Below are 23,288 nucleotides of genomic sequence, written 5' to 3'. Positions count from 1 at the left end.
TCCTGTGCTGTTTTGATGTGCTTTTTCCCCCTTTCAATGTAGGGCAGTGGTTCGGCCAGCGGGAGTCCACGTCTGACCAGCTCCGGTGCTAGTACCCCATGCCGGGGGATCCGCAGACAACTCCCCCAGACTCCACTCACCCCTCGGCCTAATGTAACCTACCGGACAGCTCACTCCTCCCCTGTGCACTTTGGAGGGTCTTCTTATTCACCTGGGCGTCTGAGCCGGGGTTTATCAGAGCACAACACCCTGCTGTACAGCGACTCCCCCAGCCCCTCTGCCTGCACCGTTACTCGCATCGGTTCTGACCCATATTTAGGGCCGCGACAAGATGCTGACAGCTATTGTCCTGAAGACACTCTAACCTTTGAGGAAGCCTTGGCCAGCAACTCTGGACGTTCCTCCAGGACTTCCTATGTGTCCTCTCTCACTTCTCATTCCCACCAGCTCTGCAGGGTACCAAATGGCTATCACTATACCCTGGGGCTTAGCACGGGGCCTGGCACAACCCCTAGAGGCCGAAGCTATTACCACGAGGCAGATGAAGATGACTGGTGCTAGCACAGGGACCCGAGACAAGATCCCACTCCTACCACTGCTTCTGTCAAAAGCCAAAACAAGAGAAGCATGGAGGTCGGAGAGGGGCATGTTGCTTGAGTTACTACTGATGAGTTTTATCATCAGCTGGCAGAATGCCATAACAACAGAGCATGTTATGGGAGAGCAGAGGTGGCCATCTTGGGAGAAATCTGAGCATAGAGATATATTTGAAGTTAAGGTTTAATGATTGAGGAAGATGAACAAATAAGAAAGCCAGGTGTCATTTGATTCAAGAGTATGTTCTGGAATTGTACATTGTGAGGCTTTTTGTTGGAGGACAGCTAAGGTGGCCATTTTGGGAAAACTTGAAGATTGGAGATAATGGAGGTTAAGTCATGAATATAGAGGAGATAGACGGGCAACAAGATTAGGACCACAGTGTATTGAGTTTGCGGATATTCCTATTATTTATATACATTTTCAGGATAGAAGAGAATATATATTTTCTGTAATCTACTCTTTCTCTTACATCCACTATGAATTTACAGAAAGACGTTACTAACCATGCACTTAACATAAAAACTCACCTGCTCGTACATACCTTTCTCCCACCACCTGCACTGGTGTTTTTTTGGCAGGTACATTTAGAAAAAGGAGTTATTTATTGCAATGCCTCATAATGTTTGAGTTATATGTTTAATAGGGTTAAAAACCCTCTCTTCATAAATGTTCTTCCTGCTCTCAAGAGTTGGCGCCAAATGGTGGAATCATTGCATAAGGAACATAACATTATTTATGCCACATGGGCTCCACAGATTTAAACAGCATAATGCACACCTCCCAGAATCCTGTGTGATGTTTTATAGTTGACTGTTGAGATATCTGGGTGGCATCATAGTTTTTGCTGTGTTCTGTCGGGAGGAAGCTTTGAAAAGTTTGTGTTGCGTGTCTGTTGTGTCTATGAAAAGTGTTTGTACAGTCTAATCACTAGATTGAAGTGTAACCCTTCGGCTGCCAGGGAGAGTTGCAAAACATTGTATTACAGCTTTCTATGACAGTGGACGGGGTTAATGATTTATCAGCCAAGAGAACATTGGCAATATTCATGTAGAATTTGGTAATGCATTGGTCCTAAGAAGCATGTGACTGGTTAATGTGATATAGCACATCCTGTGGTCATCATTCATCTTTGTTTATTGGCTATTACTTTAGATGTGTATAAGTCATGTACAGGAATCCTCTACTCTTCCAAAAAGCAGCTGTTTTTACAGGTTCTTTATACTATATAATGTGTCGCTCTTTCTGTTTTGAATGAAGAAGGCAGGCTGATAGGGTAAATGCTCACCTTTTGTAGCATTGTTAATCCATTAAATTTCACACCTTTTTTATGTTGTGACTGATCGTTCTCTAAATTGTAGTCCCACCCACTCATAGAGCATATCAGCTATAGAATTAACAGGATGTGCAATATTATGCAACTTGTGCCGCTCAGTTGTTGACGTCACAAACTTGCACAGTGCCAAATTCCCTGAGCCTTCTAGACCTATAGGTAAAAGATTGTGCCAATTTCCACAGTATATTTTATGTAGTACTTAGACATTAGATCTTTGGCTGCACACTCGTCCTATGGCAATAAGGCACTCTGTAATTTCTAATATCATATCCTGGTAGCTCCATGTGGCCTTTTCATTCATATGTAGCATATAAATTTCATAGCAAGCACAACAAGATACAGATTTATAGGAAGCATGGTATATGGTAACATTGCATTTATTGTGTGCAATGCTGATAGCATAAAAAATAATTTAAGGGCAAAAGCTGATTTTCCAAAGACATTTAGAGATTATTAAGATAATATTTCATATGCAGTAGATGACTAAATAGGTGACCACTACACCCACAGCTATTTTGTTGCATGGTTTACCCTACAAGATATTTTTTTTTGTATTGGTACACTTTTTTATGTAGTGATAACTGCTTTTTCATGCAATACTCAAATTATTTCTGCAAACATATCAAAACATAAGTCAAATGAGATGTGATACAGTAGTGTGTGTAGCACCATGTGATTTTTTAAAATTTAGCATATGAAAATACTCAGATGTATTTAACTATATTCATAGCACAATATTCATTAAGCATAATATAGAGTTCATACAGGGCTGAGGGTTTACTTTAAGTAAGTGTCTGGGGGTTTGTATTGACTAAACTGTGTACCTGTATTGTTTGACATGAAGAACACAGAGCCTAGTTAAGAAAATAAGGATTATCATTTAATCTGTTCATTGTATGTATATATGTATTGATCAGAATGATTCATTTCACTGCTAAGTGCCTATATTTCCCAGTTGGTAGTCCAGTAAACGGTGCAACAGTCACAAATATAAAAATATCCAAACCCGAGCAATTCATTGCATTCTGCAAAGCCAACTTTATTGACATACACCATGTATTTTTAGCACCTAGTATCCCATAGGATATTGTCTTATAATGTTGCTCTTATGCGCAATAAATAGACATTTATTTTGGAGGAAGTAATATTATTCCTTTCTTTTTGCCCAATTTCCAATTGTGAACAGAATGTTTATGTGTGATATATTTATCTTCTCTTTTTTTTGTTCTGCCTTATTGAATGTTAAACTAATTCATGCATCCTTATGTCAGATATTTTTAATATTAAATAAGCAGGAGAAAATTATATTTATAGAATTTTCTATAGGTTTATCTTGACAGAGCAAGTTGCCTTACACATACAGTCTCTCTTAAAAATGGCAAAACGAGTATATAGAAAAGGAAACACAGCGCAGATCATTTGCAATATATGCTTACAATATATTATATTACAATTACAGTCTAAAGCAGAATATAGAAGAAAGTCTGATTCACTCCAGGAATAATCATTTTTGGAAATGTTTTATTTGGTGTAAGCCACAATTGTTTCATGTATCTGAGATACTGATAAAATTGAAGTGTATAAAATTAGAGCTACTGGCTAGTTCTTATATACTGTATATTAGTTAACATTTACGCTTTGTGGACCATAAGGTTATCTCATTTACCATGACTTGTTTGTTACTAAATTGGTATACATCAGGTAAAGTTAGAAGATATTTCTTTTGGAGAATCATTTTTTGAGTCAAGTTTTGATGATTGATTTTCAAGGTCAATCACATTAAGCACCTATGAGAGTCACAAGACTATTCTGTATCGGTTTACATAAAATTAATTTCAACAATGGATGATTTGACCCCTTGTGTTAAGGCTATATATGAGTTTTGTGTCATGTGACCAAACTCTTCAATAGATGCCGTGACATATTGTCAAGTCGCCCATATCCATTTAAACTTAGTATTGTCATATCCTTTCCAGTACCTATTTGGATAGTGTTAGGTACAACACATAGAGCAGATATGATGTATCAATCTCAGAAAAGTCTGCATGCATTTTATTAATAAACGTCAGTGGTTTCTGGCACCTGTGGTACACAAGTGCAATTTGTTTAATATTGGATTCCTCTGAAGGCCTTTTTGAATTTGAGATTTATGCCTAATTGTAGGAATTTTGGTATGGTTGAGATAAAGGTCATTTATAGTACATTCACACCCATTATGCATCTCTTTATCCAAATCTCTAACTGTAGGCTGGTAGTCAGTTATTTTGAAGGCAAGCGATTTGGCGAGGTTAGTAGAGAAATGTGTTTAATATTGAGTTGCTTTCTTATTATAGCTTAAGGGAATTCAGCTCAGATCAGTATAGTGGCACCTCGAAATCAGGGATTTTTAGGGGAATAAGAAACTCTCAATGTTTGAGAGTAAAAATGACTGACATATCCCCTCCCAGGTGGTGTCTCTGAATGCAGATAGAACAGAATTCTCCCATCAGGGCTATGCAACTAGATGAACAGCACAATATCATCAACTGTCATTCCCACTGTAGCTTTATCTGCTGGACTCTCCCTTTCCAAGGCTTCAGGATAAACGCGACCAAATGTTTTCTATGGTTTTCCCTAAAATGAAGAGGCACAACTTCCTTTCATGTTTTCAAATAAAATAATAAATGGTAACAAAAAAAATAAAATAAAAAAAATTACAAAAATATACTAAAAAAAAAGGAGAAAAAGAACAATAATGTTTGTACTGAAAGCATGGAAGTCCCACCGTGTGGAAATGGGATGCTTTGTTTTATCATACACTTTATCATGCTGCCTTTGCCTTCACCCATACACGCACACTTGATATTGTCCTCCTCTTGGGCTGTAAACGTCTATTTTTTAGGGCTTCTTTTAAGACGTTTGCATGGTGAGGGGGGGGGGGTGTTATACTACCTGTTTTTTGGACTGTTTACGTTGCCATTTCTGCCTGTATTGTAGAGTTTCTGGAACGTACAGGTAGAACCCCAATATTTTTAATTGTACAAAATTGGGCTGGCAAATACTGACCAAACAGAAAAACACATAGACCCACTCAGGAGGTGCATGATAAAGAAATCCAGATATGTATTCTGTATTATTATGAGATTGCTTTACTAAAGCTTCTCTTTTGTAGTGGGGACTACAGTTTAACACTTAACCCTCCGGCACTGAAATAACATATTTAAATGATATTTGTTTGATGCTATGCAAAGCTATATTTTAGTTTTTTTTTTTCAATTTAGATTGGCAAATATGATTATGCAATTGAAGAGTGACCAAATAAGCTATAGAGTAGAATCTGGTGGTAAGGCAATCAGGAGTTGAGTCAGATGCAGTATTTATAATCAGATCTGATTTCTAAACAACTCCCTTTGTAACAAGATTTCTTATTTGTTCATCTGCTAAGGCTACATTTTTGAAGACAAAACCAAAAAAACACATATTTTATAAAATGTATAATCTAGACTTCATCAACTTGACTCTGTTACTGTTTGGCTGAGTGAATCTGTCTAGTCTCTCTCTTATTCCACTTACAGTTAATTACATAATTTGGTTTCGGTATTCAAAAACACTGATACTTTTGGCAAAATGGCATAAGTGACCAAAGCAGTAAATATATAAGGTGGTGGGTCAATGTGTTTCTCAACTAACTTTATTGTTTAAATCAACTTTCATTGTTCTCACTTTCTTATTGTCTTCACTGTACATAGTCATCTACAGTGTTCTTTTAATGTCTTTAAAGGACATGAAAGTGAAAATTAGACATTTATGACTCAGAGCATCCACATAAATTGTCCTCTCATTCGGAATCATTAATGATTCATTTTTACTTCCAAGTCTGTTAAATACCTCTACTGTGCTGAGGCTGTAGGTGCTGCTTTTTTTCAGGAAGGGGTCAGGGCAAGGCAATCAGGCAAATTCAGAATCTGTAAAGGTTGGGGTATTCAAATAAAAGTTGGGGAGGTGTTTTAGCCTCTTTCTATAACTGCAGCTGGTGCAAGGCCAAGATTGTGCAGATACTCAAAGCTTAACTGGTCACTTCTTATGTTGTAAATCTATTTTTATAACTCATTTTTGCTGTGCTCAGAAGGTAATTTAAGCATTCCATTAACCTTTATATTGCCAGAAATGTTTGAAGCACTGTGGATCATGACTCTGGTAATGAGAGAGTTAATACAGCTGGGAAAGCTGCGTTTTGCTATTGCATCTCACATTTTTTTAAAAAGTTGTTGTCACTCAAACGCCTCCACATTAATAGCTTGCATCCCAAAAAAAAACAAAAAAAAAAACAGACTGAACTGGCCGTTCCTTGCATAAGTAATGTTTGCATGTAAAAAAAATGATATATATAAATACATATTAAATTATAAAAAAAAACACAAAAAAAACATTACGTGCATGAAAAATGCTAACAATCTCTTCGTACTTTTTTGATACAATGTACTCATCAGTTGTTTATTTTTATTTACATTTGATAAAAATTGGGGGTTTGTTGCAAAAACTTTCTATGAAAAAAAAACACGGTAAAAAAATAAATAAAGCATCCAACACAGTGTTGAAAATTGGACGCACTTTTTTTTCCCTTCAACACAACACAAGAAAGGTTAACATTGTCTGAGATCAAATTCCTATTTATTAACCAGACATTGGGTTATGTGATTGATTCTTCAATTACTTGTTTTGTAAGAAGCGAACAGTTCCTTGAATTTAAATAAACCTTGTCAAAAAAATAAATTCTGTGTATTGTGTGATATTAAATTTGGTGGAATTATAGCCTTTACTTTACCCGCATAAGAATCAGGGTTTGGTTTTCTAGCGGGCTAATCTCATGTGAGATTATCTAAAATGATTAATCTACTTAAAAGGACATAATACTTATATGCCAAATTATTTGAAATATCACCTGAACATCTCTATAACAAAGGAAGATATTTTACCTCAAAATGTCTTCACCTCACAACAGTAAGTGCTTAGTGAACAGTTATCCTTCAGCTACTTTCCAGATGCAGGTTAAAAAAAAAACTAGCCAATCAGCATCAGCAGTGCTGAGGTCATGCTAGTCCTGGGACTAGCATCCTGATTGGCTGCTCAAATTCCCTTTACAATGAGATGTGGCTACTGAGGACATTTTGAGGTAAAATATCTTTCTTTTTTTACATAGCGGTGTTCAGGTGATATTATCTAGTCAGCTTTTTACAGCTATGCTGCATCACTTTTAAGTGCGTCAATATTTGAATATAAAGTCCATTTAAGAACTGCATATCCCACCTAGGGGCACACCCTACATTTCTGTAGAAGTCGAGACCTGTTCATTCAGTGGAGGCGTAGTTAGGGGTGTTTTCTCTGTGAAGAATCAGGGCAGGAGGAGGTGGAGTTGCAGATGTTCTGAGGGAGAATCAGAGATGAGGCTAGGCCATTGTGGGACGTGGGATGTCTAAACACAGTTTCAGGGAGAATAAATGTTTACATTTTTACCTTCCTCCTCAGCCCAATTAAATGTGAAATAGAAGATTGCTTTTGCATCCCTTGCTCCTCCCCTAGAACCACAATTGAAGAAGGCCCCTCATAAGCCTAATGAGCCTCAATGATTCTAACCCATATACTGCTTAATAAGTTTCCTGGGACCCTTGTGTTCCAGGAGCCCTGCATATAGATGTCTCAATTTAAGAAAGTAATTACTGTATCTACTAATACTACTGACCAACCACAACAAATTGAGTAGTTAGAAAAGTATAAAAACTTAGGACCTGATTATATCAAAGTCTCTAGGCTGGTGAAATTCTATAAGAAACATTACAATATAGTGGTCAATTAAATAAGCAAGTTATTACAAAGTAAAATATCAAAATGATTACATATTAATAATTAGACATGTACACAGACATAAATATTGTTTTGGACAAATCATGATAATAAAAAAAATGTATTTTTATCCAAGAAGTAGCTTAAGTTAACATAGTAGCTAATGCTACTGCTACAAGCCAGTAGTAGCAAATCATGTTTACGTATATTTGAGCTTCTGAAAAATGTAAATCTGAACGTTTGAACCCCCTCTGTAAAAGGAGAAAAAGATGCTGAGGGTCTGAGTAGATTGTTTGAGGAGATTTATGAGGAGTAGACTTTGTTGTGGCGGAAGGTTATTTCATCGGATGGAATTAATTTTATTTTTGAAATGCATGTGCTGAAAGGTAAGTGGTAAAAGGAGGAGAGGGTGGGCACAGGGGGTATTTGGTGTGGAAAAAAAGATTCTTAAGATTAGAGGACAGAGATAATATGAGAGTTGAAAAGTAGTGTTGCTTAGCCTTGTAGTGCAAGAAGTCGACTGAAGTGCGAAATTTCCTCCAATCCAAAGATATGTATGTTACACTAAAAGGAACAATTTCCCATAAATTCAATACTCTGCAGCTGGTTATTATTAAATTATTGGAAACATGTTATGAGAAATACATTTATAGTATACTGTCCCTTTAAAGTTATTAATGTTAAGGGATATATAAATATGCTGGTCATGCCAAGTCCACCCACATTTAAACGCCACTTCTGCTTAGAGATACAGCAGTTTTTTTTGTATGGCACAAATTCTGTCATCACTAACACATATGTGGCCCCATCATCTCTCTCGGACCAGAAGGGGTGTTTGAGTACAGGTGCACAGGGCATTACAGCCTATGCCCACAAAACAGTAACACCTCTTACAAGAAGCATATTGTAAATTAACACCCACCCACGTACAATTTAATGTTGCATATTATGTCCCATTCTCTCATTACAACCTAAAGGGATATAGGAAATGGCCCATCTTGTTGTCTTGTAATCACATGATCAATGGGAATAATTACATTTTTTCAACCAATTAGTCAACAGATTCAGAATAGTAAATTTAAAAGGGTACTATATACTGTGCCTCTAAGCCAAACATTTATCCAATCCATACAATGATCAAAACCCCACAATTAAAAGGAGACTAAAATTAACAGGGGAGTGATATAAAAATAATGTTTAAAAAGACATTGTACTGTAAAATTGGTTTCTACTGTAGGCCACGTTTATATAGCTGCCATTTTAACTATTAAAGTCTATTGGCAGTTAACATAGTACATATTTTTTTTTAAAATATGGTGAGAGTCCTTGAGATCATCAAATTCAGACCACTAGAAGGCGGCAAAAACACCCCAACATACCAGAGCTTTATACTCTCCCAGAATCCCTCAATCAGTTTTTAGCCTCGAAGATGGAGTGAGGTGAATGATGTTTTGATATTTATGACATTGATAAAGGTTCTCTAACCAATAGGAGGCCAATTTTCCTCCTCAGAGAGCCTCTTGGACAGAGGGGAACACATAAGTTTTAGCCAGGCAGTGAAAATCTTCTCCCAGTGTGTAGACATCACAGGACTTCCAGGTGAAATGCTTATTTATCTGCCAATTCCCTGGTCTACAGTGTGCTGCTCCTTAAGAGATCCTTGGTACTCTGCCCATCTTTGGTACAGCCTCGGATGGGCAGCTGTGGTAAGAATGGTAGAAGAAGGTGCTGATAGGTAAGTGCATTACACCATCATGGGCCACTAGCTATTAGCATGAACATAAACAGATTATTCATGTAGCTATGGTTGTACTTGCTAGACATGCCTTATGGCTTAAATCCTGTAAAATGCTGTTTGCTCCAGGACTAGATACTATTATTGCCATAGTCACTGGTGGTAATGGAGTGTTTCTACTGCAGATAAAGAAGTCCAAGTGTGGGACGTGTTTTGTTCTTATGGTACAAAAACTTATCAGAGACTTGATTCGTATTAACACCATATGTATAAATGGTTCCCTAGTGAAAACAACTCGAATCAGGAGTCCCACTCTCGCGGATATCACCAGGTCATAACTTATAATAAAGCATTCCAAGTAACGTGTAACAAAGGGCTTACCACACTGAAGAAGTTCACGGTCAGAGAAGTAAATCACTTACAAGCTGCATACTCCATATTGCTGCAGCTTAGTGTTCTCCTCTATGTAAAGGGCAGGTGTTGCCAGAATTGCTTACATCGTGCTGCCTCTGTGACTCACCAGATTGTATTGCAGATGAGAGCTGCATCGGTCTCCGGAACTCTTAGGGCTCTCCAGAACCCCTATTCGCAGAATTATAATCAGGCAAAACAAAATATCACAGTCCCAGAGACACAAAGGTAGGCAGAGATATTTAGAGTTAAAAGTACATTTTATTCCGTACTTGCATTAAAAGAGCACGGGCAGTTCATCAGAGCTAAAGAACAAGTGTTTCCAACAGCTATTAAATCAAGGGAAAGCAGTCATATTAACCTATCACAGTGAGGTATCACACACTCAATTTAACTATTAAATTGCGTCACCCTCAAACAGACAATCAAATGCAAAATTGCACCAACAGATACAGTTAAATATAAGAAAAACACTCATTTAAAAAAATGAACATATAAAATTTGAGTAAATAGAATTTTAAGGGAACCCCAAGGAAAATTTGCAACATTGTAAATATCTGAGGCTGAAACCGCTTTTTGCAAAGAGTAGCTACTTTTGTATAAAAGTTAAATGCAGTTAGTAAACAAAACAAGCACTTGCAAATACATTTCAAAGCCATTGAAGCCTCAGATAGAACAAAGTGCAATACTCCATTAATGTCACTCTTTGGGGATAAAGATAGATAGAGACATGGGAAAAACTGGTAAGTAATACACAGGAAAATTATCGCTAACCTATTACTAAGAGATTACAACACATAAAATTATATAGTGAAGATTGCCCTTTTATGAGCAGGTTCATAAGTAATGGCTCTGAATCTATCATATTCACTACTATGTAGTATTAACTATTGTCTATCAATGTATAATTTAACATCACTGATTTTATTCATCCCTAGAGGAGAACCAGTTCTTAGCGTATAAATCCAAAATATTTCTCTCTTACTAAGACCCTGATATCTGTCACCACCCCTTGCGCCTAATTTAACTTGTTCTATACCTTGAAATTTAAAGTATTCAAATGTATTAGTGTGCTCAAAGAAGTGCTTGGCAACTGGTGTTTTAGACACCTCTGCCTCTAAAGACAGTAAGTGTTCTCTGATCCTGTCCTTGAGACCCCTAGAGGGGAGTCCAACGTATTGAAAATTGCAAAGCATACAGGTGATAAGGTATACAATAAAAGATGAATTGCAATTAATACGTTCTCTGATATTATAAATATGCCCTGTACTGGTGGAAAAAAATGTATCACCCACTAAGGTGGCACATTCACAGAACTTACACGGTCTACCCCCACATTTGTAAAAGTCTTGTTTTCTGGACAGCCAGCTGTCTGTCTTATTAATTGTGGTGTTCGACTTAGAGCTAAAATTCTTGCTGATCTTATCTCCTATCGTATCTGATCTGCATGAAATAAAGTTATAATTACTAGATATTTGTTTGAGGTCCTCATCTCTCTCTAGGAGCTGTAATCTTCTCCTGATGATATTACAAATATCATTGTACTGTCTACTATATTTGGTATTGAAGTTTATGCCTTTCCGCTCTAGATTATTTCTGTTTGTATTTTTAACCCTGTCTTTGAGTAATGTGTCCCTATCAAAGCCTGACACTAAGGTAGACAGCTGATTCAATTCACCATGGTCATAACCCCTATCAGCAAGACGTGTAGTTAGATCATTAGCATGTTTCCAGTAATCCTTTAAATTAGTACAATTACGTCTCAGCCTAATGAACTGGCCCTTAGGTATACCTTTCTTGAGATGATTAGGGTGTAAAGAGTCTGCTCTCTTTCCTGTATACTATATTCTGGTCAGTGTGACTGATTAGGACATCCAAATTGGGTATATTGTTAACCGAGGCACTATAGGTAAATTTTAAGATTAACAGCATTATCATTTAAGTAGTCAACAAAATTACTCAAATTTCAAGTCCAAGCAGGCCAAGAAGTCCACTCCCACCTAAAAGTCTACATGAAGGTGTGGCCCCCCACTCTAGGCGAGGTTCTCGGTGGGAGCCAGATTGAGACTTTTTTTCTGGAGGCATCAGAGAAGTCTATAACAGATGATTGGGATTTAGGGATTGTATCTAAGGGTCACTGATTAAGATTTCAATCCAGACCTCCTTGAAAAAGATTATTTCTCAGATTCTCTCCTATGTTACCCAATACCCTATAAAGGAAAGGGTACTATTATCTTGTATAGCAGGCTTAAAGAAAAAGGTAGTTATTGTCCTGGTTCCCATAACAGAACAGGGCCAGAGGTTCTACTACAGCCCCCCATACAGTCCCAAAAAAGAATGGTATTCTGACTCAAATCTAAATCCTGAATGTTCCCACCTTCAAGATGGAGACCATTTCCACTAACCTTACTTTAGTAAAAATGGTCAGTTTATTTCTACAATACATTTTAAAAAATTCCCATTTGCGTATCTCAATTCACAGAGGTAATGTAAAATTCCTCAGGTTAGCCTAAACAGGCATTACCAGTTTGTAGCTCTACCATGTGGCCTTGCTACAGCTCCAATTGTGTTTATTAAGGTTCTGGAGGACTTACTGATGGTAGCTTGAGCCCAGTGGATCTTAGTAGCACTTTATATTTAGACTTTATTTGAACTATATTGTGGCCCAGACACATTCTCTTCAGAAGGCTGGGAACCATACAGGGGCTGTACTTGTGTATGCCTCTTCAGGAAAGTACTCTGGACTGCCATGCCTAATCAGCTAACATACCTGCCTTACCTGTACTGTCCCCCTATTTCACGGTTGCCTTGTGGATCTTAATGCTTGTGTATAAGATCCTGCATGTGATGATCTTGTGGACTTGCACCATCTTACAAAAGAAAACAAAATGTATGCTCACCTGCTAAATTAATCTCTTTAAAGATCGGGAGAGTCCCCGAGACAGCAGGAATTGTTTTTGTGCCTCTTTTACCCCTCTTTGTCCCTTCCTGCTTTTCCTGTTTTCCTTCTCTATTTGTCCATTTGTATGACTGAGGGATACTGGAAGAGTGTACAAGAGTGAAATCCCACACGTGGTGCCTAGTGGCATTGTGTAATGAATTCATTTATCAGGTAAGAATCTTTTTTTCTTCCACTTGTTGCTTACTTCAATGGACAATAAATTCAAAATTAAACATTTATGATTCAGATAGAGCATGCAGTTTTAAACAACTTTCTAATATATTTCTATTAAATAATTTGCTTTGTTCTCTTGGTATCCTTTATTGAAAAGCATACCTAGGTAGGCTCAGGTGCAGCAGTGCACTACAAGGAGCTAGTTGATGAATGGCAACTGTACTTATATGCTTCTTGTCATTGGTTTACCCCAAGTGCGCAGCTAGCTCCCAGTAATGCATTGCTGCTCCTTCAATAAAGGACACCAAACAAATGAAGCAAATTTGATAACAGAAGTAAATTGGAAAGTTGCTTAAAAATGTATGTTCTGTCTGTCTTACAACCGCTGCTCCTTAACCTCCGTTTCTGGTGGACCTGAAACAAACGGGCTCCGAAGCAGCATTCGCTGCTTACTAAATAGACCCCTTATAGTGGAAAAATAACTGCTGTAGTTCGTTAGAGATAATATTTTAAGACTAGCAACTAGACATGAACATATACAGTATATTCGGAATTCAGTATTCGTTTCTCAGACGAATACCGAATATGGTCGCAGGCAGTGGCATTCGGCTATTTTCTGCACCGGATTTATTAAATCGTAACTCACAAAGATCTGTGCAAATCCAGATCTCTTTAACAAACGATAACCCAACATATACACATATATAGTAACAACCCTGCACCACTATGGGGGCCATGTTCTAATACTAAGCTGGGTGTGGGCAATGTTTACGACTTATCTACCCAGCTTTGAAGTACAGTGTCCGCTGCCCGAATGTATCATGACACACTCACTTAAATATATTGGTGTAGATTTAACAACCAGCGGATGCTGCTTTCTACCCCCAAAGTTTCCAGCTCGCCGGAAACATGAGTTAAGGGGCAGCGGTCATAAGACCGCTGCTCCTTAAAAGGTGGCGGACTGCAATCATCACGATCCGATAAGATCGGGATGATTGACACCCCCTGCTAGCGGCTGATTGGCCGAAAATGTGCAGGGGGGGATTGCAAAAGCATTTCACAAGAAATGCTTGTGCAATGTTAAATGCCGACAGCGTTGGATCTGAAAATTTTGAATCATTATGTAAGAGTACCAACTTTCAAGATGGTGACTATAAGGACTATTCTGCCTTTTGTTCAGCGAGGACATTATATGTCCACAATAGACTTGCAGGATGCATACCTTCATATTCCGATTAATCCAGAACATTATCAGTTCCTGAGATTCTCTTTTCTAGACAAGCATTACCAATTTGTTGCTCTTCCATTTGGCCTAGCAACAGATCCAAGAATCTTTTCAAAGGTTCTGGGTGCCCTACTCTCTGTAATCAGAGAACAGGGTATTGCGGTGTTTCCTTATTTGGACGATATCTTGGTACTAGCTTAGTCTTTACATACTGCAGAATCTCACACAAATCAATTAGTGTTGTTTCTTCGGAAACATGGTTGGAGGATCAATTTACCAAAAAGTTTCTTGATTCCTCAGACAAGGGTCACCTTTTTAGGCTTCCAGATAGATTCAGTGTCCATGACCTTGTCTCTAACAGACAAGAGACGTTTAAAATTGGTTGCAGCCTGCCGGCACCTTCAGTCTCAGTCATTCCCTTCAGTGGCTATGTGCATGGAAGTTTTAGGTCTCATGACTGCAGCATCGGACGCGATCCCCTTTGATCGTTTTCACATGAGACCTCTACAGCTTTGTATGCTGAAGCAATGGTGCAGGGATTATACAAAGATATCACAATTAATATCCTTAAATTCCAATGTGCGACACTCTCTGACATGGTGGATAGATCACCATCGTATAGTTCAAGGGGCTTCTTTTGTTTGGCCAACCTGGACTGTGATCACGACAGATGTGAGTCTTTCAGGTTGGGGAGTTGTTTGGGGATCTCTGACAGCACAAGGGGTTTGGAAATCTCAAAAGGCGAGATTACCAATAAATATTTTAGAACTCTGTGCAATTCTCAGAGCTCTTCAGTTTTGGCCTCTGTTAAAGAGAGAACCGTTCATTTGTTTTCAGACAATATCACAACTGTGGCTTATGTCAATCATCAGGGTGGGACTCACAGTCCCCAAGCTATGAAAGAAGTATCTCGGATACTTGCTTGGGCGGAATCCAGCTCCTGTCTAATCTCTGCGGTGCATATCCCAGGTGTAGACAATTGGGAGGCGGATTATCTCAGCCGCCAGACTTTACATCCAGGGGAGTGGTCTCTCCATCCAGATGTTTTTTCTCAGATTGTTCAGATGTGGGGTCTGTCCAGGTCCAGGGATGTTCAGGCGAAAGCAGTGGATGCGCTGACACTTCCTTGGTGTTATCATCCTGCTTACATTTTCCCGCCTCTAGTTCTCCTTCAAAGAGTGACTTCCAAAATCATCATGGAACAATCTTTTGTGTTGCTGGTGGCGCCAGCATGGCCACACAGGTTTTGGTATGCGGATCTGGTTCAGATGTCCAGTTTCCCGCCTTGCCTACTTCCGTTACGGCCAGACCTACTATCTCAAGGTCCGTTTTTCCATCAGGATCTCAAATCATTAAATTTGAAGGTATGGAAATTGAACGCTTAGTACTAAGTCATAGAGGTTTCTCTGACTCAGGGATTAATACTATGTTACAAGCTTCTAAATCTGTCTCTAGAAAGATTTATTATAGAGTTTGGAAGACTTACATTTCATGGTGTTCTTCTCATAAATTTTCTTGGCATTCTTTTAGAATTCCTAGAATTTTACAGTTTCTTCAGGATGGTTTGGATAAGGGTTTGTCTGCAAGTACCTTAAAAGGACAAATCTCCGCTCTTTCTGTTTTATTTCACAGAAAGATTGCTTTACTTCCTGATATACACTGTTTTGTACAGGCTTTAGTTCATATTAAGCCTGTCATTAAATCAATTTCTCCTCCTTGGAGTCTTAATTTTGTTCTGAAGGCTTTACAGGCTCCTCCATTTGAGCCTATACTTATTTGGACATTAAACTACTTTCATGGAAAGTGTTGTTCCTTTTAGCCATCTCTTCTGCTAGAAGAGTTTCTGAGTTATCTGCTCTTTCTTGTGAATCTCCTTTTCTGATTTTTCATCAGGATAAGGCGGTTTTGCAGACTTCATTTGAATTTTTACCTAAGGTTGTGAATTCTAACAACATTAGTTTTGTGTCCTAATCCTAAGAATTCTTTGGAAAGATCCTTACATTCTTTGGATGTGGTGAGAGCTTTGAAATATTATGTTGAAGCTACTAAAGATTTCAGGAAGACTTCTAGTCTATTTGTTTTATTTTCTGGTCCTAGGAAAGGTCAGAAGGCCTCTGCTATTTCCTTGGCCTCTTATGTGGAGTCGGGTCAGGCCCAGCCTCAGAGAATTACAGCTCATTCTACTAGATCAGTCTCCACTTTGTGGGCTTTTAAGAATGAAGCTTCAGTTGATCAGATTTGCAAAGCGGCAACTTGGTCCTCTTTGCATACATTTACAAAATTCTACCGTTTTGATGTATTTGCTTCTTCGGAAGCAGTTTTTGGTAGAAAAGTTCTTCAGGCAGCTGTTTCAGTTTGATTCTTTTGCTTTTGTTTTAAGTTTTTTTCTTTCAAAAATGAAAATAAACATTTTTTTGGGTTGTGGACTCATTTTTTCAGCAGAATATGGCTGTTTTTATTTTATTCCCTCCCTCTCTAGTGACTCTTGAGTGGAGATGCACATCTTGGGTATTGATATCCCATATGTCACTAGCTCATGGACTCTTGCCAATTACATGAAAGAAAACATAATTTATGTAAGAACTTACCTGATAAATTCATTTCTTTCATATTGGCAAGAGTCCATGAGGCTCACCCTTTTTATGGTGGTTATGAATTTTTGTATAAAGCACAATTATTTCCAAATTTCCTTTGTTGATGCTTTCTACTCCTTTCTTTATCACCCCACTGTTTGGCTATTTGTTAAACTGAATTGTGGGTGTGGTGAGGGGTGTATTTATAGGCATTTTGAGGTTTGAGAAACTTTGCCCCTCCTGGTAGGATTGTATATCCCATATGTCACTAGCTCATGGACTCTTGCCAATATGAAAGAAATGAATTTATCAGGTAAGTTCTTACATAAATTATGTTGTTTGTGCACAACAAATCCCCAGGGACAGATTGCTCAGTGGATAATGAGAACAGTTCCCATAGCAAAGACCAAATAGATTCGTCATCCTATTTAATGCGAGAATATTTTAGCCATAGACAAATACAGCTGTTCGTTTTTTTATATTGTTATAGTTGGGATATTAAATATTTGTAGCACCAGCATTTTCATATTTTACATGATGGTGCATATTTATTTACCTCTATCTTGTTACAGATAAACAGATATACAGGAATTGCTAGCTGCCTACAAATATACAGGAGCATGTGCATGATTGTCAAACTGTGCCCAACTCCCTACAGATACACACAGTGACACTACAGAATTGTCATCCTCTGCCCAGATCCCTACAGATACACAGTGACACTACAGAATTGTCACCCTGTGCCCTGCCCCTACAGATACACACAGTGACACTGCAGAATTGTCACCCTGTGCCCTGCCCCCTACAGATACATAGTGACAATGCAGAATTGTCACCCTGTGCCCTGTCCCTACAGATACATAGTGACACTGCAGAATTGTCACCCTGTGCCCTGTCCCCTACAGATACACAGTGACACTGCAGAATTGTCACCCTGTGCCCTGCCCCCTACAGATACACATAGTGACACTGCAGAATTGTCACCCTGTGCCCTGTCCCTACAGATACATAGTGACACTGCAGAATTGTCACCCTGTGCCCTGCCCCCTACAGATACATAGTGACACTGCAGAATTGTCACCCTGTGCCCTGTCCCCTACAGATTCATAATGACACTGCAGAATTGTCACCCTGTGCCCTGCCCCCTACAGATACATAGTGACACTGCAGAATCGTCACCCTGTGCTCAGCTCCCTACAGATACACACAGTCACACTACAGAATTGTCACCCTGTGCCCTGCCCCCTACAGATACACACAGTGACACTGCAAAATTGTCATCCTCTGCCCAGCTTCCTACAGATACACACAGTGACACTGCAGAATTGTCATCCTGTGCCCAGCTCCCTACAGATAAATAGTGACACTGCAGAATTGTCACTCTGTGCCCTGTCCCCTACAGATACATAGTGACACTGCAGAATTGTCACCCTGTGCCCTGTCCCCTACAGATACATAGTGACACTGCAGAATTGTCACCCTGTTCCCTGCCCCCTACAGATACACACAGTGATACTACAGAATTGCCACCCTGTGCCCAGCTCCCTACAGATACACACAGTGACACTACATAATTGTCACCCTGTGCCGAGCTCCCTACAGATACACACAGGGAAACTGCAGAATTGTCAACCTCTGCCCTGCCCCCTACAGATACACACAGTGACACTACAGAATTGTCACCCTGTGCCCTGCCATCTGCAGATACACACAGTGACACTACAGAATTGTCATCCTGTTCCCTGCCCCCTACAAATACATAGTGACACTGCAGAATTGTCACCCTATGCCCAGTTCCCTACAGATAAACACAGTGACACTACAGAATTGTCACCCTGTGCCCTGCCCCCTACAGATACACAGTGACAATACAGAATTGCCACCCTGTGCCCAGCTCCCTTCAGATACACACAGTAAAACTGCAGAATTGTCACCCTCTGCCCTGCCCCCTACAGATACACACAGTGACACTACAGAATTGTCAAACTGTGCCTTGCCCCTTACATATACACACAGTGACACTACAGAATTGTCACCTTGCTCCCTGTTCACTACAGATACACACAGTGACACTACAGAATTGCCACCCTGTGCCCTGCTCCCTACAGATATACAGTGACACTGCAGATTTGCCACCCTGTGCCCTGCCCCCTACAGACACATAGTGATACTGCAGAATTTAAACCCTGTGCCCTGTCCCCTACAGATACATAGTGACACTGCAGAATTGTCACCCTGTGCCCTGACCCCTACAGATACACACAGTGACACTGCAGAATTGTCACCCTGTGCCCTGCCCCCTACAGATAGACACAGTGACACTACAGAATTGTCAAACAGTGCCCTGCCCCCTACAGATACACACAGTGACACTACAGAATTGTTACCTTGTTCCCTGTCCCCTACAGATACACACAGTGACACTGCAAAATTGTCATCCTCTGCCCAGCTTCCTACAGATACACACAGTGACACTGCAGAATTGTCATCCTGTGCCCAGCTCCCTACAGATAAATAGTGACACTGCAGAATTGTCACTCTGTGCCCTGTCCCCTACAGATACATAGTGACACTGCAGAATTGTCACCCTGTGCCCTGTCCCCTACAGATACATAGTGACACTGCAGAATTGTCACCCTGTTCCCTGCCCCCTACAGATACACACAGTGATACTACAGAATTGCCACCCTGTGCCCAGCTCCCTACAGATACACACAGTGACACTACATAATTGTCACCCTGTGCCGAGCTCCCTACAGATACACACAGGGAAACTGCAGAATTGTCAACCTCTGCCCTGCCCCCTACAGATACACACAGTGACACTACAGAATTGTCACCCTGTGCCCTGCCATCTGCAGATACACACAGTGACACTACAGAATTGTCATCCTGTTCCCTGCCCCCTACAAATACATAGTGACACTGCAGAATTGTCACCCTATGCCCAGTTCCCTACAGATAAACACAGTGACACTACAGAATTGTCACCCTGTGCCCTGCCCCCTACAGATACACAGTGACAATACAGAATTGCCACCCTGTGCCCAGCTCCCTTCAGATACACACAGTAAAACTGCAGAATTGTCACCCTCTGCCCTGCCCCCTACAGATACACACAGTGACACTACAGAATTGTCAAACTGTGCCTTGCCCCTTACATATACACACAGTGACACTACAGAATTGTCACCTTGCTCCCTGTTCACTACAGATACACACAGTGACACTACAGAATTGCCACCCTGTGCCCTGCTCCCTACAGATATACAGTGACACTGCAGATTTGCCACCCTGTGCCCTGCCCCCTACAGACACATAGTGATACTGCAGAATTTAAACCCTGTGCCCTGTCCCCTACAGATACATAGTGACACTGCAGAATTGTCACCCTGTGCCCTTACCCCTACAGATACACACAGTGACACTGCAGAATTGTCACCCTGTGCCCTGCCCCCTACAGATAGACACAGTGACACTACAGAATTGTCAAACAGTGCCCTGCCCCCTACAGATACACACAGTGACACTACAGAATTGTCACCTTGTTCCCTGTCCCATACAGATACACACAGTGACACTACAGAATTGCCTCCCTGTGCCCTGCTCCCTACAGATACAGTGACACTGCAGAATTGTAACCCTGTGCCCTGCCCCCTACAGATACATAGTGATACTGCAGAATTGTCAACCTCTGCCCTGCCCCCTACAGATACACACAGTGACACTACAGAATTGTCAAACTGTGCCCTGCCCCCTACAGATACACATAGTGACACTACAGAATTGGCACCCTGTGCCCCTGTTCCCTACAAATACATAGTGACACTGCAGAATTGTTGCCCTGCCCCCTACAGATACATAGTGACACTGCAGAATTGTCACCCTGTACCCAGCTCCCTACAGATACACACAGTGACACTACATAATTGTCACCCAGTGCCCAGCTCCCTACAGATACACACAGTAAAACTGCAGAATTGTCATCCTCTGCACAGCTCCCTACAGATACACAAAGTGACACTACAGAATTGTCACCCTGTGCCCTGTCCCCTATAGATACAGTGACACTGCAGAATTGTCACCCTGTGCCCTGCCCCCTAAAGATACATAGTGACACTGCAGAATTGTTACCCTGTGCCCAGCTCCCTACAGATAAATAGTGACACTGCAGAATTGTCACTCTGTGCCCTGTCCCCTACAGATACATAGTGACACTGCAGAATTGTCACCCTGTGCCCTGTCCCCTACAGATACATAGTGACACTGCAGAATTGTCACCCTGTTCCCTGCCCCCTACAGATACACACAGTGACACTACAGAATTGCCACCCTGTGCCCAGCTTCCTACAGATGCACACAGTGACACTACATAATTGTCACCCTGTGCCGAGCTCCCTACAGATACACACAGTGAAACTGCAAAATTGTCACCCTAAGCCCTGCCCCCTACAGATACACAGTGACACTACAGAATTGTCACCCTGTTCCCTGCCCCCTACAGATACATAGTGACACTGCAGAATTGTCACCCTGTGCCCAGCTCCCAACAGATACACACAGTGACACTACAGAATTGTCACCCTGTGCCCTGCCCCTTACAGATACAGTGACAATACAGAATTGCCACCCTGTGCCCAGCTCCCAACAGATACACACAGTGACACTATAGAATTGTCACCCTGTGCCCTGCCCCCTACAGATACAGACAGTGACACTACAGAATTGTCGACCTGTGCCCTGCCCCCTACAGATACACAGTGACAATACAGAATTGTCACCCTGTGCCCAGCCCCCTACAGATACAGACAGTGACACTACAGAATTGTCACCCTGTGCCCTCCCCCCTACAGATACAGACAGTGACACTACAGAATTGTCGACCTGTGCCCTGCCCCCTACAGATACACAGTGACAATACAGAATTGCCACCCTGTGCCCAGCTCCCTACAGATACACACAGTAACACTGCAGAATTGTCACCCTCTGCCCTGCCCCCTACAGATACACACAGTGACACTACAGAATTGTCACCCTGTGTCCTGCCCCCTACAGATACACAGTGACACTACAGAATTGTCACCATGTTCCCTGTCCCCTACAGATACACAGTGACACTACAGAATTGCCATCCTGTGCCCTGCTCCCTACAGAAACAGTGACAATGCAGAATTGTCACCCTCTGCCCTGCCCCTACAGATACACAGTGACACTAAAGAATTGTTACCCTGTTCCCTGCTCCCTACAGATACACACAGTGACACTACAGAATTGCCACCCTGTGCCCAGCTCCCTACAGATACATACAATGACACTACATAATTGTCACCCTGTGCCCAGCTCCCTACAGATACACAGTGATACTGCAGAATTGTCACCCTCTGCCCTGCCCCTACAGATACACACAGTGACACTACAGAATTGTCAAACTGTGCCCTGCCCCCTACAGATACACAGTGACACTAAAGAATTGTCACCCTGTTCCCTGCCCCCTACAGATACACACAGTGACATTACAGAATTGCCACCCAGTGCCCAGCTCCCTACAGATACACACAGTAACACTGCAGAATTGTCACCCTCTGCCCTGCCCCCTACAGATACACACAGTGACACTACAGAATTGCCACCCTGTGCCCAGCTCCCTACAGATACATACAATGACACTACATAATTGTCACCCTGTGCCCAGCTCCCTACAGATACACAGTGATACTGCAGAATTGTCACCCTCTGCCCTGCCCCTACAGATACACACAGTGACACTACAGAATTGTCAAACTGTGCCCTGCCCCCTACAGATACACAGTGACACTAAAGAATTGTCACCCTGTTCCCTGCCCCCTACAGATACACACAGTGACATTACAGAATTGCCACCCAGTGCCCAGCTCCCTACAAATACACACAGTAACACTGCAGAATTGTCACCCTCTGCCCTGCCCCCTACAGATACACACAGTGACACTACAGAATTGCCACCCTGTGCCCAGCTTCCTACAGATGCACACGGTGACACTACAGAATTGTCACCCTGTTCTGAGCTCCCTACAGATACACACAGTGACATTACAGAATTGCCACCCAGTGCCCAGCTCCCTACAAATACACACAGTGAAACTGCAAAATTGTCACCCTCTGCCCTGCCCCCTACAGATACACACAGTGACACTACAGAATTGTCACCCTGTGCCCTGCCATCTACAGATACACACAGTGACACTACAAAATTGTCACCATGTTCCCTGCCCCCTACAGATACATAGTGACACTGCAGAATTGTCACCCTGTGCCCAGCTCCCAACAGATACACACAGTGACACTACAGAATTGCCACCCTGTGCCCTGCCCCCTACAGATACAGTGACAATACAGAATTGCCACCCTGTGCCCTGCCCCCTACAGATACAGACAGTGACACTACAGAATTGTCGACCTGTGCCCTGCCCCCTACAGATACACAGTGACAATACAGA

The 23,288-nt window shown here is 41.0% G+C and overlaps 1 protein-coding gene across 1 annotated transcript in view; it reads left to right on the top strand.

Moving 5' to 3' along the window:
• Positions 1-6,685, top strand: part of CACNA1B (calcium voltage-gated channel subunit alpha1 B) — a 575,803-nt gene extending 569,118 nt beyond the window's left edge. The window contains exon 50 of the mRNA XM_053695819.1: positions 43-6,685. Within this exon, the coding sequence (XP_053551794.1) occupies positions 43-561 (519 nt within the window). The 3' untranslated portion in view covers positions 562-6,685. The remainder of the gene's footprint in view (positions 1-42) is intronic.
• Positions 6,686-23,288: the final 16,603 nt, after the last annotated feature.

Source organism: Bombina bombina, chromosome 12 (assembly GCF_027579735.1).
Source record: "Bombina bombina isolate aBomBom1 chromosome 12, aBomBom1.pri, whole genome shotgun sequence".
NCBI classification, from domain to species: Eukaryota; Metazoa; Chordata; class Amphibia; order Anura; family Bombinatoridae; genus Bombina; species Bombina bombina.
This window is presented reverse-complemented; position numbering and strand designations above follow the sequence as displayed.